This window comes from Thalassophryne amazonica, chromosome 5, assembly GCF_902500255.1.
Source record: "Thalassophryne amazonica chromosome 5, fThaAma1.1, whole genome shotgun sequence".
Classification (NCBI taxonomy): Eukaryota; Metazoa; Chordata; class Actinopteri; order Batrachoidiformes; family Batrachoididae; genus Thalassophryne; species Thalassophryne amazonica.
Genome location: NC_047107.1, coordinates 111,827,740 through 111,844,347, shown reverse-complemented (window position 1 = coordinate 111,844,347; position 16,608 = coordinate 111,827,740). Strand labels below are relative to the sequence as shown.

The 16,608-nt window shown below is 41.1% G+C and overlaps 1 protein-coding gene across 2 annotated transcripts in view; it reads right to left on the bottom strand.

Moving 5' to 3' along the window:
- txnrd2.2 (thioredoxin reductase 2, tandem duplicate 2) overlaps positions 1–16,608 on the bottom strand; it is a 78,051-nt gene that overhangs the window by 44,446 nt on the left and 16,997 nt on the right. For both annotated transcript variants that reach the window (XM_034171114.1, XM_034171113.1), the window contains exons 3-7: positions 15,248–15,304; positions 14,985–15,129; positions 14,582–14,656; positions 3,980–4,058; positions 1,807–1,869 (exon numbers count right to left, since the gene is read on the bottom strand). In XM_034171114.1, coding sequence (XP_034027005.1) covers positions 1,807–1,869; positions 3,980–4,058; positions 14,582–14,656; positions 14,985–15,070 — 303 coding nt within the window. In that variant the 5' untranslated portion in view covers positions 15,071–15,129; positions 15,248–15,304. The remainder of the gene's footprint in view (positions 1–1,806; positions 1,870–3,979; positions 4,059–14,581; positions 14,657–14,984; positions 15,130–15,247; positions 15,305–16,608) is intronic.

Here is a 16,608-nt window from a genome sequence, read left to right as displayed (position 1 = left end):
TTAGACCATGGAAGACTCCATTAAATTTTGGAGGTGACCCAGATCCAAATCAGGATTCTGAATCAAGATTTTTGTTTATATAGGCTTTGAAGGATTTCTTCAAAACTACTTCACAGATTCTCACCACAGCTAAACATTACAGCATGGATGACTTCATAAAATTTTGGACGTGCTCCGGATCCAGATTGGTGGACGTCAGAAATCTGTGATTGCTCTTGCATTTTAATTAATATTAGATCACATAAAGTTCTGGCTTAATAACATTAAAATTTGTAAAATTGGGCTCATTAAGCAAACAGTCAATTCAATTTCAATTTATTTCATTTATATAGGGGTAGCACCAAATCACAACAAAGCTGCCTAAAAGGAGTGACCCTCTGCTTGGGCCATGCTACCGCCACAGTTGACAACACAAATATACAAGAACATTTTGGGAGTCCATGCTGGTGTACAGGACATGAGGCCTGCAGAAGAAGATGCCCACTCCCATCTCTGGCTGAAGCCGCACCTCAAACACAGAGAAAAAAACAGAATCAGGGGGCAGAAAGACAACAAATAAGGGATAATTTCTCAGTATTAAGCAACAAGAAAAACAGAAGAAATACTAAGGTGATCACTGGCCACTAGCCCTAAGCTTCACTAAAAGACCCAGAATTTAGATAAAGTTGAGGCCGCGGCACGCTCCGTTTACAAATAAAATGAATTTAAAAGGGTAGGAAGAATAGTACCATACTGTACCAGTATGCTAGCCATACAAAAGGGAAAATAAGTGCGTCTTAAGTCTGGACTTGAAAGTCTCTACAGAATCTGACTGTTTTATTGACACAAGGAGATCATTCCACAGAACAGGGGCATGATAAGAGAAAGCTCTATGACCCGCAGACTTTTTATTCACCCTAGGGACACAAAGTAGTCCTGCACCCTGAGAACGCAGAGCCCGGGCCGGCACGTAGGGTTTAATTGGGTCAGCTAAGTAGGGAGGTGCCAGTCCATAAATAATTTTATAGGTTAGAAGCAGAACCTTAAAATCTGATCTCACTGGGAAAGGAAGCCAGTGAAGAGATGCCAAAATGGTTGTAATGTGGCCAAACTTTCTGCTTCCTCTCAAAAGTCTGGCAGCAGCATTTTGAACCAATTAGATAGCCCTAATACTGGACTGCGGTAAACCATAAAATAGAACATTGCAGTAGTCCAACCTAGAAGAAACAAATGCATGAATCAGGGTCTCAGCATCAGCCATAGACTGCCATTTGTCCCATCCTGTCTACAAATCTTCATTATATTTCACAGGTGGAAGAAAACAGTCCTTGTAATATCACTAATGTGGAGGTCAAAGGACAATGTAGTAAAAATTACCCCAAAGTTCCTCACTTTGTCAGTGTGATGTATTACACACAAGCCTAAGCTAATTGTTAACAGTGAAAACAAATCTCTGTAACATAATATAAATGAAATAAAAATAGAAAAGTCAAAACAATAGCATGCATAAAACAAGCTCCTGTTCATATGACAAGCAAATCATCATTTTTACAGCCAGGTTTCTTCAGACATGTCAGTGGATGGATACACATAAACATTTTCAAGCCACCAAATATGCCATTTACATCAACAATTAAGAAATACAAAACATTATGGTCAATCTGTCCGAAATGATAGTTCTGAGAAACCAAGTACCCATGTTTTGAGGGAGACTAGTGAAGGAAACCACTAAGACACCCATGACAACTCTGAAAGTTACAGGCATACATGGTTGTGATTGGAGAGATCTGACAGGTTGAAATAACAGCAGTGATAATGATAACTCACATTTGTGGGGTATTTTGGTCTTCCGCCAGTAGCAATCACAATGTTTTTGGCAGACAGGATCATCTGGAGAAGGTCAGGAATGACAAAAATCACATTCACGTGACAAAACAAGTTGTTAGCAAATGAAAGCTAACAGTCTAAATATAATTCATATTCATCTGAGTTTCACTGGACTGAGCAAAATCCTCCAACCCAACACTGATGTGTTTATGGGCATGATAGTCTTACATATTTAATGTACAAAGGTGGAGCTGATTCTGAATCCAAACATTATGAAAAAAAAAACAAAAAAAAAAACAGCCACACAGCCAGTTTTCATATTCTTTCTTTTTTCTGTAGGGGGGTGTGGGCGGGTTTTGATAACTCACGGAAAACATCTTATGGCCCGGTCACACGGCATACAACGATTCCTGAATGAAGGGAAAAAAGTAAAAAGTCACAAATCATCGAGAAAAAGTCGATGAATGAGATTTGACTTTTCCCATCACAGAATAGCCTGCGAATCAAGAGTGTAAAAGGGACGAAAGAGGAACAAAACAAAACTGAAGCCAAACGTGCCTGGAGCCACTGCTGGAGCAGTTTGTGTCTGCATTCTGCGTTCCAGGACTCGGCACTGGGATGGAGATCATAGCACCTGAGTCCTGGAGAAACAGCAAACAGAAGCGCGTGATCCGACCCATTGTGGATATCTGTGCACACATCGATGGATCCACCTGCTCTGGTTCCTTGTCCAGAACAAAAGAGGAATCATCTCCTTCATCTTCAGAATTATCACTGTCTGCTTCAGACTCTGATGACATGCTGTGCACTCTGTCTTGTTCCAATTTAAAAAAAAAAAAACTGAAGCGCTTGTTAAACATTCATAAGATGCCTCATTTTTACAAAACAAAAACACCACCACACTAACCACACACGCTAAATAAGCCACCAAAATTATACACACTGCAAATGCACCAAATATTTCTAAAATCTCTCAAATACCAAAACTCTAATCGCTGTCTGTACACCCGAAATGCGAACGTACGAGACAGAGGGAGAGAGAGAGACACTGTCTGTCTCTCTGCCTTTTTTTCAAAACCCTGGTGTTTCTAATCACCAGCGCTGTGGCTGTGTGTTAGTTACACACTGTGAGTTTGATTACCAGTTCTGATCACGCACGCACAGGCACTGTGTATGTGGATCAGACATAAATACACACACACACACATGCTTCACCTTCTGTCCAGCTGATTTACTCTGGATGAATGCATTCAGTGTTGGGATGTGTTGTAGTGCACATACACACTCTGAGAGATCACAGCACACCAAACGAAATATTATCACATTGTGTCGGCTGTCAGCTCCACGGAAATGAAGCTGATTGTGCACCTGTAAAGCCCCCCTGCTGCGAACAAATACACAGCCATCAAGATCACTTCCTCAAAACTTTTGAAGTGTCAAACACTGAAAGGGCCAGCAGGCTTTTCTCTCTGCATAGGCTGGAGGACAGCAAGCCCTTCAGTTCATGGACAGAATGCTGCAGCTCCTGAAAGGACACCAGCCTCACTTTTTGTGCAGCAACTCTCTCCTCGTGTGCACGCAGCGCTGGCCAACACCACAATCACAGACTGCCATGCGCTGGCGGAGAAGACTGACAAATTCTTCCTGGCCAGCCAGCACCACGGCATAACTGTGGCAGCACTTGCCATATCACACGCAATGGCAGAAGCCCCACACCACATACCAGCACCGCTGTGGAGGAAGCAGCTGCATCTCTCCTCCAGTGCAGCACCCACAAACTGGCTTCTGTACTGTGTGAAAACATTCACCTTGTCGAACAAAGTCAAACTAAACGCTAATGTTACAAAAACTAAGCAAACGATAATAAAAAAAAATAAAAAAAATCAAGAACTACAGCAAAACAAAATATGGACGAATTGAGGTTTTCGTTAAATTTCAAAGTTTAAAAATCCTGACGAAGCGTCAGCTGCAGGAACAAAGCTGTGCGAAGGTTAACGATGCCAACGAAAGTCACGAAAGTCCAGATTCCTTGTTTCTTTTGGGCTTCGCTGCCCTTCGTTAAGTGCTGTGTGACCGGGCCTTGAAGTGAGTTACGCTCCTTTTGATGCAACACACGTTTAATGTCAATGCTTAGTGGGTTTTGTTTGATCAATTATTAGTTGTCTTGTCCCACCTCCTTCCCTGCTTTATTCAGTCCTTTAATAGTGTGTTCGTCCAGCAGCCTCCCCTTCATGTTGAGGTATGTCACCTTCCTATGAAACACAAAGTGATCAGACTGCTGTTCCAGCAATGAACAAACCTGCTGTGCATCATACGGTGCATCCAGAAAGTATTCACAGCACTGTACTTTTTCCACATTTTGTTATGTTACACTTTTATTCCAAATGGATGAAAATAATTGTTTTTCCCTCAAAATTCTACACACAATACCCCATAATGAGAACTTTGTGGAGTTTGAATGGCACAAGTTTGAGGTTGTCATATTCTTACTGACCTGAGGAATAAAAAGGGTGATTTTGACCCCAGAATAAAATTAGAAAAAAAAAGTCCCTTCGGCTGCTCCCGTGTTCTCATTTGGGGTTGCCACAGCAGATGCAAGGCGGATCTGCATGTTGATTTGGCAAAGGTTTTACGCCGGATGCCCTTCCTGACGCAACTCCACATTACATGGAGAAATATGGAACGGGAGGGATTTGAACCAGGAACCTTCCGCACTGAAACCAAGCGCACTAACCACCACTCCTGCTCAGAATAAAATTAGATCCAATTGTTTAAAATGAAATGCTATTCTTATTCTCTATGATGCTTTTTAAATGACATTGACCTTGACACGTTTACATTTGTTTTATATGCAGTGAACATACTCTCTTCTTTCTTTCAAAGTAAATAAAAGGAGTAAAGTAAATATCAATTTTCTTGATATTTATTGATCAGTTATCTTAGTTAGTTTATCAGTTAATGTTTATTTTGGTGTGAACTCAAACACAAAAGCAAACGGATTACAGTTTTTAATCTTGAAACTGGTTGACTGCTGATAATACATACATACATACATCTTCAACCACTTATCTGGGGACGTGTCATGGGGCCACCGGTTCCAGCAGAGCACCCCAAGCTTCCCTTTCCTGGTGTCGCCAACTGAGGTCCCCCCTAAAAATTGGCCTGCCATGCCTTCACTGCACATGCATCATTTTGGAGCATCGGCAGCATTTCACAGATTACAGTTCCATTTCTGCTTAAAACTACACTCTAGTCATCATCTATCTCAGTGACAGATATCTGAAGCTTTTGTACAAATCAAATCAAAATCAATTTATTTATACAGCACCAAATCACAACAAACAGTTGCCCCAAGGCGCTTTACAATAATTACGGAAAAACCCCAACGGTCAAAACGACCCCCTGTGAGCAAGCACTTGGCAACAGTGGGAAGGAAAAACTCCCTTTTAACAGGAAGAAACCTCCAGCAGAACCAGGCTCAGGGAGGGGCAGTCTTCTGCTGGGACTGGTTGGGGCTGAGGGAGAGAATCAGGAAAAAGACATGCTGTGGAGGGGAGCAGAGATCAATCACTAATGATTAAATGCAGAGTGGTGCATACAGAGCAAAAAGAGAAAGAAACACTCAGTGCATCATGGGAACCCCCAGCAGTCTAAGTCTATAGCAGCATAACTAAGGGATGGTTCAGAGTCACCTGATCCAGCCCTAACTATAAGCTTTAGCAAAAAGGAAAGTTTTAAGCCTAATCTTAAAAGTAGAGAGGGTTTCTGTCTCCCTGATCCGAATTGGGAGCTGGTTCCACAGGAGAGGAGCCTGAAAGCTGAAGGCTCTGCCTCCCATTCTACACTTAAAAACCCTAGGAACTACAAGTAAGCCTGCAGTCTGAGAGCGAAGTGCTCTATTGGGGTGATATGGTACTATGAGGTCCCTAAGATAAGATGGGACCTGATTATTCAAAACCTTATAAGTAAGAAGAAGAATTTTAAATTCTATTCTAGAATTAACAGGAAGCCAATGAAGAGAGGCTGATATGGGTGAAATATGCTCTCTCCTTCTAGTCCCCGTCAGTACTCTAGCTGCAGCATTTTGAATTAACTGAAGGCTTTTCAGGGAACTTTTAGGACAACCTGATAATAATGAATTACAATAGTCCAGCCTAGAGGAAATAAATGCATGAATTAGTTTTTCAGCATCACTCTGAGACAAGACCTTTCTAATTTTAGAGATATTGCGCAAATGCAAAAAAGCAGTCCTACATATTTGCTTAATATGCACATTGAAGGACATATCCTGATCAAAAATTACTCCAAGATTTCTCACAGTATTACTAGAGGTCAGGGTAATGCCATCCAGAGTAAGGATCTGGTTAGACACCATGTTTCTAAGATTCGTGGGGCCAAGTACAATAACTTCAGTTTTATCTGAGTTTAAAAGCAGGAAATTAGAGGTCATCCATGTCTTTATGTCTGTAAGACAATCCTGCAGTTTAGCTAATTGGTGTGTGTCCTCTGGCTTCATGGATAGATAAAGCTGGGTATCATCTACTTAACAATGAAAATTTAAGCAATGCTGTCTAATAATACTGCCTAAGGGAAGCATGTATAAAGTGAATAAAATTGGTCCTAGCACAGAACCTTGTGGAACTCCATAATTAACCTTAGTCTGTGAAGAAGATTCCCCATTTACATGAACAAATTGTAATCTATTAGATAAATATGATCCAAACCACCGCAGCGCAGTGCCTTTAATACCTATGGCACGCTCTAATCTCTGTAATAAAATTTTATGGTCAACAGTATCAAAAGCAGCACTGAGGTCTAACAGGACAAGCACAGAGATGAGTCCACTGTCTGAGGCCATAAGAAGATCATTTGTAACCTTCACTAATGCTGTTTCTGTACTATGATGAATTCTAAAACCTGACTGAAACTCTTCAAATAGACCATTCCTCTGCAGATGATCAGTTAGCTGTTTTACAACTACCATTTCAAGAACTTTTGAGAGAAAAGGAAGGTTGGAGATTGGCCTATAATTAGCTAAGATAGCTGGGTCAAGTGATGGGTTTTTAAGTAATGGTTTAATTACTGCCACCTTAAAAGCCTGTGGTACATAGCCAACTAATAAAGATAGATTGATCATATTTAAGATCGAAGCATTAATTAATGGTAGGGCTTCCTTGAGCAGCCTGGTAGGAATGGAGTCTAACAGACATGTTGATGGTTTGGAGGAAGTAACTAATGAAAATAACTCAGACAGAACAATCGGAGAGAAAGAGTCTAACCAAATACCGGCATCACTGAAAGCAGCCAAAGATAACGATATGTCTTTGGGATGGTTATGAGTAATTTTTTCTCTAATAGTTAAAATTTTATTAGCAAAGAAAGTCATGAAGTCATTACTAGTTAAAGTTAAAGGAATACTCAGCTCAATAGAGCTCTGACTCTTTGTCAGCCTGGCTACAGTGCTGAAAAGAAACCTGGGGTTGTTCTTATTTTCTTCAATAAGTGATGAGTCCTAGCTTTACGGAGGGCTTTTTTATAGAGCAACAGACTCTTTTTCCAGGCTAACTGAAGATCTTCTAAATTAGTGAGACGCCATTTCCTCTCCAACTTACGGGTTATCTGCTTTAAGCTGCGAGTTTGTGAGTTATACCACGGAGTCAGGCACTTCTGATTTAAGGCTCTCTTTTTCAGAGGAGCTACAGCATCCAAAGTTGTCTTCAATGAGGATGTAAAACTATTGACGAGATACTCTATCTCACTTACAGAGTTTAGGTAGCTACTCTGCACTGTGTTGGTATATGGCATTAGAGAACATAAAGAAGGAATCATATCCTTAAACCTAGTTACAGCACTTTCTGAAAGACTTCTAGTGTAATGAAACTTATTCCCCACTGCTGGGTAGTCCATCAGAGTAAATGTAAATGTTATTAAGGAATGATCAGACAGAAGGGAGTTTTCAGGGAATACTGTTAAGTCTTCTATTTCCATACCATAAGTCAGAACAAGATCTAAGATATGATTAAAGTGGTGGGTGGACTCATTTACATTTTGAGCAAAGCCCAATAGAGTCTAATAATAGATTAAATGCAGTGTTGAGGCTGTCATTCTCAGCATCTGTGTGGATGTTAAAATCGCCCACTATAATTATCTTATCTGAGCTAAGCACTAAGTCAGACAAAAGGTCCGAAAATTCACAGAGAAACTCACAGTAACGACCAGGTGGACGATAGATAACAACAAATAAAACTGTTTTTTGGGACTTCCAATTTGGATGGACAAGACTAAGAGTCAAGCTTTCAAATTAATTAAAGCTCTGTCTGGGTTTTTGATTAATTAATAAGCTGGAGTGAAAGATTGCTGCTAATCCTCCGCCTCAGCCCGTGCTACGAGCATTCTGGCAGTTAGTGTGACTCGGGGGTGTTGACTCATTTAAACTAACATAACCATCCTGCTGTAACCAGGTTTCTGTAAGGCAGAATAAATCAATATGCTGATCAACTATTATATCATTTACTAACAGGGACTTAGAACAGAAAGACCTAATGTTTAATAGATCACATTTAACTGTTTTAGACTGTGGTGCAGTTGAAGGTGCTATATTATTTTTCTTTTTGAATTTTTATGCTTAAATAGATTTTTGCTGGTTATTGGTGGTCTGGGAGCAGGCACCGTCTCTACGGGGATGGGGTAATGAGGGGATGGCAGCGGGAGAGAAGCTGCAGAGAGGTGTGTATGACTACAACTCTGCTTCCTGGTCCCAACCCTGGATAGTCATGGTTTGGAAGATTTAATAAAACTGGTCAGATTTCTAGAAATGAGAGCTGCTCCATCCAAAGTGGGATGGATGCCGTCTCTCCTAACAAGACCAGGTTTTCCCTAGAAGCTTTGCCAATTATCTATGAAGCCCACCTCATTTTTTGGACACCACTCAGACAGACAGCAATTCAGGGAGAACATGCGGCTAAACATGTCACTCCCGGTCCGATTGGGGAGGGGCCCAGAGAAAACTTAAGAGTCCGACATTGTTTTTGCAAAGTTACACACCGATTCAATGTTAATTTTAGTGACCTCCGATTGGCGTAACCGGGTGTCATTACTGCCAGCGTGAATTACAATCTTACCAAATATACGCTTAGCCTTAGCCAGCAGTTTCGAATGTTCCTTCGATGTCACCTTGCTCTGGTCCCCGGAAGACAATTGACTATGGTTGCTGGTGTCCGCTAACTTCACATTTCTCAAAACAGAGTCGCCAATAACCAGAGTTTGTTCCTCAGCGGGTGTGTCGCAGAGAGTGGGGAAAAACGGTTAGAAATGTTTAACGGTTGGCGGTGTACACAGGGCTTCTGTTTAGAACTACGCTTCTCCTCACAGTCACCCAGTCGGCCTGCTTTCCCGGCTGCTCAGGATCTGCTTGGATGGGGAACTAACGGCGGCTAAGCAACCTTGGTCCGCACCGACTACAGGGGCCTGGCTAGCTGTAGGATTTTCCAAGGTGCGGAGCCGAGTCTCCAATTCGCCCAGCCTGGCTTCCAAAGCTACGAATAAGCTACACTTATTACAACGTACACATTACTGCTAAAGGAGGCCGAGGAATAACTAAACATTTCACACCCAGAGCAGAAAAGTGCGGGAGAGACAGGAGAAGCCGCCATGCTAAACCGGCTAAGAGCTAGTAGCTGCGCTAAGCTAGCGGATTCCTAAAAACACGCAAAGTGAATAATATGTAAATAATTTAGAGGTGATTCAGCAGAGGGAGTGCTTTAGTTAAGGCACGTGAAGATTACACTGTGAAACAAATCGTTATCTAGTTAACTAGATCAATCTAACTACGCAGATTAAACAGCTAACAGATACAGCAAAACACCACTGTGCTCTGGAACAGGAAGTGATACAATACCGCAGTGAGAGCCAACCACCAGTAGAGGCCAACAATCGTTTACATATTAATTCAGCATAATTTCATAATAAAATACTGAGACTGACTCTCTCAATCTAACTATACACTCAAAGCGATCAAAGGGATTATTAACCATCAGAAGAGTTCATGGCGGGACACACATGAGAAGCCCTAAGGTACAGGGACAGTAAGGTGTCATCAGCCACCACTGAGATAACGACAGGAAGGAAATTGAGGGCAGAGAAGAGATAGGAGGTGGTGGAGTCACACCTGTGACAGAAGGCACTGGCTGGTACCTTGGCAACTGGCAGAGTTTGTTTTGGCTACTTTTCAAAGACCCAGGTCAGGAAGGCCAAGGGCAAAGAGAGATACCACCATCTACTCCAGGAAGAGGTCCGAGCAGGAGTGGAGGAAGAGCAAGTGAGCAGGGTGATAGGACTCCGTCAGCTGATCACAAAACTGATCAGGAGTGTTCATAAAAAGCAGGTCTCCATTGTCCAACAAGGGTAACAAAGTTGTGGTGATCAAATGATTTCTGACGTGTATGATGTTGTGAGACCCCAAAACACCCAGTGACACCAGGATACATCGCTGATCCAGGAGATGTTTTGTGCATAGGACTTAAATGTTGCTGTGTGTCAAATATTCTTCGGGATCGCAGTTCCAGAACATATTCTAGATCACCTCCAAAACTGAGTAATTTATTCTCGGAACATTATCTATATGCTCATCAAATTTCACTAAAATAATCAGACATTACTTTTTGAGTTACCCTGCCAACAGCCAAACAAACATACACTGGTGATAACATTACAGTAGGTGGCAGTAATGATAAAAATCTCATGTAAACAATTAACTTTGATCAATATTAAACATTTACGTACTACACAGCACTGGACACAGCAAGAGAAATGTGTTACTTGCAGTTAATTTGACATACTGACCAAAAACAGGACTTTTAATACAATTTTTTTGTGGAATTTGGTGCACATATCAAATCCCATCATACAACTAGTAATTTGAGCAAAGGATGTGACTACAGTGAAAATATTGCTGGCTGTTGTTGGCTACATTCTCTCTCTCTCTCTCTCTCTCTCTCTCTCACTCACTCACTCACTCACTCACTCACTCACTCACTCACTCACTCACTCACATCACTCACATCACACACACACACACACACACACACACACACACACACACACACACACACACACACACACACACACACCTGTTTGCCTTGCAGTCAGCCACTCACTCAGCATTTGGTCGCTGACTGTCAGTCATTCATCTACACAGCAACAGAAATAGCCTTCAGCAAGACATCACACCACAAAAAAAGCACAGGAATGAACAACACAGCCTGGAAGCAAACAATTCCCTATAATACAGGCATACAGGTGAACCTCGCAAAGAGCCCCTTCACACATAACAGGAAAGACACAGAAACTGGAGGAAAATCCGCAAACCAAAAATGAAATGGGGAACCGCAAAACATTCCACCTGCTGTCAGGAGGGACACATGGTCAGACAGGCGTGCAGGATACTGCGGTGACGGTTTTGTGCACGCTCATGTTCGCATGCATGAACACAGTGTTAGCACGTGGAAGGACGCGCACACAGCAGCGGAGCAAAAAAATGTATAAAACACCACAATTAATAATACTTCATTCCTGTTATAAAGAGCAGAGTTAGCATCGGCCTAGAAGTACAACAGGAAGTAATGAAATGACGTGGATTACTGTTCTCTCTTTTGGCAATTTTGTGTGCCAATGAGTAAACTTGTCGTAAACTGTGCGAGGTCCTGCGCGCATTGACATGCAATGTTTGTGAATAGGGTGCACCATGTTCGCAATTAGTTTTTTAAATTATTATCTTTTTGTTCAAAAAAGGCAACATCACAGTTATATTTTGCATTTACAATTACAGTTAATCCTTTTTCGGTTTTACACACTATAAAACAAGCAAATTAAGAACAGTAACAAACATGAACATTGTATCTGAACTAAGCACTCACACTCATGGAACATTCATTAGAAAAGGGAAATAAAACGGCGATCAACATGAGAAATTCCTGGATGAGTCATGAAAATTCTGCATGGGTAGCAGATATGAAGGTGATCCATTTGTTCCAAATTTCATAGAAATAGTCCTTTTGAATTCTCAGAGAGTATGTTCATTTTTCCATTCTATAAATTTCAAATATAGCTTGAAACCAGTTTTCTAACTTTGGAGGTGCTGGGTTCAACCAATTTCTCGTAATTGCTTTCTTACTGGCCGCTAAAAGTGCCTGTAACAGTTTCACATCTTTCCTCCTTTGCATTGTTGACACAAGACCCAAGTACAAATGTTTAAAATCACCGGTCACTTGAGTTTTAAACACTGAAGTTAACACTTTATGAACGTCAACGCAATATTGCTTCAGTTTGGGGCAGTCCCAGAATATGTGGTAGTGATTTGCTTCTGTTGAGCCACATTGTCTCCAACATGCAGGGTTTGTATCTTTATATTTGCCCTGGTAGGGTGGCCTAAAATATCTAATGACATTTTTCCAACAGTGTTCCCTCCACATCAGGGAATTGGTGGAAGACCACTGGAAGCGGTATACTTTCTCCCAGTCTTCTGTAGTTATGTTTATTCCCGCTTCACATTCCCATGTTCGCAATTAGTTCACGCAAGTGGCACAACATTTATGCATGGAAAAACTTTTTAACATTTCACAAATTTCTTTGTGTAATGGCACGCAGCCTTGCACAGTTTACAACGACTTATATAAATAAATATATAAATAAATTTGTGCAAGTGTCAAGGTGTCTAATTTATTTGATGGAATGATTGCACATATATTTAACAAGCACAGTGAAAAATATAGAACTCTGTTTTCTGTACATTTTCCTCATGTGTGAATCTTTCAATACATGTGATCAGTGCAAGATTACAAGAATTCTATGCTTTATTATTGGCAATATATAAGAGCCTGCAAGAACATAACAGACTGTAAGAACAGCAAAATAAACCATCAAATAGCTGAGAACCTTAAAAAAAAGGAAATCAAACAAGTTTATTATGAAACAGGCAAGATTTGAATGTGGCATTTGAGTTTTTGACATTAGTTGACCTGTTATCACAGTATTTTCTTGAGTATGAGTGCCAGGTTTTTGTTGTTTTGGTTTTTTATTTTTTACTAATTTCAGAAGGTCCTGTGACTTATGCTCCGGTGTGACTTGTACTGAAAAATGATATGTTCATTAATAACAACAACAACAACTGTTCATACTGGGATTTCCCAGGAATCAACACAGTGACCAAAACAAATTCAAATAATAAAAGTACACAGCAACACAAAAAAAATCACAAATTAAAGTGCTGACAAAAATTTAAATGGACTCAGGGTTTTACTGTAGTGGTTCCAACACTGTGGGCCATCAATCGGTGTTCATCTCCATCAACTTATGCTGCATTTACACATAGGCAGGAAGCGTTACGAATGTCATATTTGCGTCATTCTTGGCACATTCATGACATTCTTAATGTGACAACACATCTGAATAGGTTTCTTAATAGTGCGTGTTATTCGTGATTTTCGTGGAGCATGTTTTTGGCTGTCAACAAAATCTTCCACGAATGTCACGCACCTCCCTCATTTTGCCTCATGTTGTGGCGGTCGCAACTGAGTGTGTTGATCCATCTTGATTAGTGGTGATCCTTAACAGAGCATGACAGCGTTCTTCTCTGACGTGCGCACAATTAAACCCTGCTGCACCGCATTCAGTTTCATTGCGGCAGTATGCTAAAGAAGGGCAGTGATGGCAAGTCGGGTAAAAGTTTCGTTCCAATGCTCCTCAGCGCGCTCCTGCAGGTGTTCGACCTGCTGCTGCTGCGCCTATGTTTGGTAAAACGAGCGAGACGAGAGCCGCTTGGAGCCACACATCTGGCTCCGTGTCCTCCTCCTCTCTGCACCACTCCATGGCACAGAGCACAACTAAGCATGCAATCACAAAATTCTTCTGCTGTGGATTTTGAGGAGCAAACTGGAGCAATCTGAATTGTTCAGCAGCTGATGGATGAATATGGGTGTGTGTGTGTGTGTGTGTGTGTGTGTGTGTGTGTGTGTGTGTGTGTGTGTGTGTGTGTGTGTGTGTGTGTGTGTGTGTGTGTGTGTGTGTGTGTGTGTGTGTGTGGAGACAATTCGCCTCATTCACAACGTGACAGAACATAACAATGCACTGTTAAGCGCAATAGCACGGAACAGCGTGGAACATTATTCTTGACCATGCGGAATGGTTCCTGATCATTCGCCAGCAACACGTGCCATTAATCGTAACGCAGGGTAACAGGTTGCAGTTCCTGAGGACACCTGACACCTCTGTCTCAAATCATCACAATCATGATCAGCGGCCAAGAATGTATACTTCGTGGCATTCGTGACTTGTCGTCGTTATGTGTAAACGCAGCATTACATCCAATTTAATGTCCATCATGCATTTATTTGTCCATATTGCTTATTTTTGGAATATAAAAATCGTTATAACACACACACCACAAGTTGAGGACTTCCTGCAAATATCCACTGTTCAAAAGGCCTCAAATAACATATAATATGTGTACATCATATTTATTTGTCCAGCTTGCTTATTTTTGGAATTTAAAAGCCTGCATGTTAAGCAACAGCACACATTGTGATGTGCATATGTGATACACTCAATTCCTCTCTGCTGTGAAACTCGCCAATAGGGAAAAGTGAGTTACACATACAGAAAAAAGATAGGACTCCTACTCTGGAAAACTGCATGTAACGTTATATTTCTCTCAGGTGAATGCTACACAAAATTCCAGAATGAAGCAAATGAACAAGTTAATAAAGTTTTTGTCACTCACTTGTCCTGAAGTTGAATCCTGTGACCCCAGTTAAGAGACTTGACATGGTTATGAACACCTTCTGCCATGGTAGCCCTGAAAAACACCCAACGTCAGCTTTAAAAATTTATTATTGGTAAAATGCCTCTGCAACTATATTTAGGTAAGTGTGCATATTTAGTGATTGCTTTTTAATGTCTCACATTTTCATATTTAATTTTGTCCTAAATAAACTGGAGCAAATGATTGTATGGACTAATATTATTCCTGTTATCTTCCAAAATTTATTTTCCTCTCACATCTTTTTGTCCTACTAACAATCCATCACTGGATGGAGCTGTTGAGCCACTTATTTAGCCTGAAATGAAGCTCCTTTCTCTCTCCAGCAGATGATGCCTGTTTGTTATGTGTGTTTGAAGCTCACCAGTCATGACAGACAGGTCCTGAGATCTGCCAGCCGTACTTCTGAGCATCTCGGACCGCGGTGCCAAGCAGAGCAGCCTGGTGCATGAGCTTCTTAGGGATACAGCCAACATTAACACATGTGCCACCAAGACCCCACTTGGTACCTGTTTGGAAAAGGATCACACAAATACTCTTTACATCTGCAACATCACATTAGAAGCAGATTTTTTTTTTCTTTGTCATTTTCTGCAGATACTGTCATTTCAGAGAAATGTGTTTTACCTTGAAGTGAAGGCTCCACATAATCTACAACAGCAACTCTCTGTCCCAGCTGTGCTGCTGCAAACAACAAACAAAGCACATTTCATGAGTCCATGGATAATGGTTATTGTGAAAGACACACACACAATCTTCAACCTCTTACTTCAAATAAGGGTTGTGGGGGGCTGGAGCCTATCTCAACAATCACAGAGCGTGAGGTGGAGTACGTGAAAGACATAAAAATGCAAATAATAAGAGGTGATTTTACATGTACACTGACACTGAAATTTGGGATCCAACTGTACATGGGAGACAAAACGATATCCATAGTGGCAATGATAAAGTGAAACATGACAAACCTCTTCATGCCACCATGCCATTTGAACATGTCACCTCTTCAAATGTTTATTGTCAAGTTGTGCTGTATTCAACAACTGCTTTCACTTATCAAAATTCAGATTCATCCGTGAAGAGAACACCTCTCCAACGCCAAACGCCAGCGAATGTGAGCATTTGCCCACTCAAGTCTGTTACGACGACGAACTGGAGTCAGGTCGAGACCCCGATGAGGACGACGAGCATGCAGATGAGCTTCCCTGAGACGGTTTCTGACAGTTTGTGCAGAAATTCTTTGGTTATGCAAACCGATTGTTTCAGCAGCTGTCCGAGTGGCTGGTCTCAGACGATCTTGGAGGTGAACATGCTGGATGTGGAGTTCCTGGGCTGGTGTGGTTACACGTGGTCTGCAGTTGTGAGGCTGGTTGGATGTACTGCCAAATTCTCTGAAACGCCTTTGGAGATGGCTTATGGTAGAGAAATGAACATTCAATACACGAGCAACAGCTCTGGTTGACATTCCTGCTGTCAGCATGCCAATTGCACGCTCCCTCAAATCTTGCGACATCTGTGGCATTGTGCTGTGTGATAAAACTGCACCTTTCAGAGTGGCCTTTTATTGTAGGCAGTCTAAGGCACACCTGTGCAGTAATCATGGTGTGTAATCAGCATCTTGATATGGCACACCTGTGAGGTGGGATGGATTATCTCAGCAAAGGAGAAGTGCTCACTATCACAGATTTAGACTGGTTTGTGAACAATATTTGAGGGAAATGGTGATATTGTGTATGTGGAAAAAGTTTTAGATCTTTGAGTTCATCTCATACAAAATGGGAGCAAAACCAAAAGTGTTGCGTTTATATTTTTGTTGAGTGTTGCGTTTATATTTTTGTTGAGTATATATATATATATATATATATATATATATCCTAACAATTTGTCAAGTCTGTACTGCAAAATGATTTGTTTGTTTTAGAAAAAATACTTAATTTTTACATAAAATACAGAAACCAATCTCACACCATTTTTTGTTGGCATCACAAAAG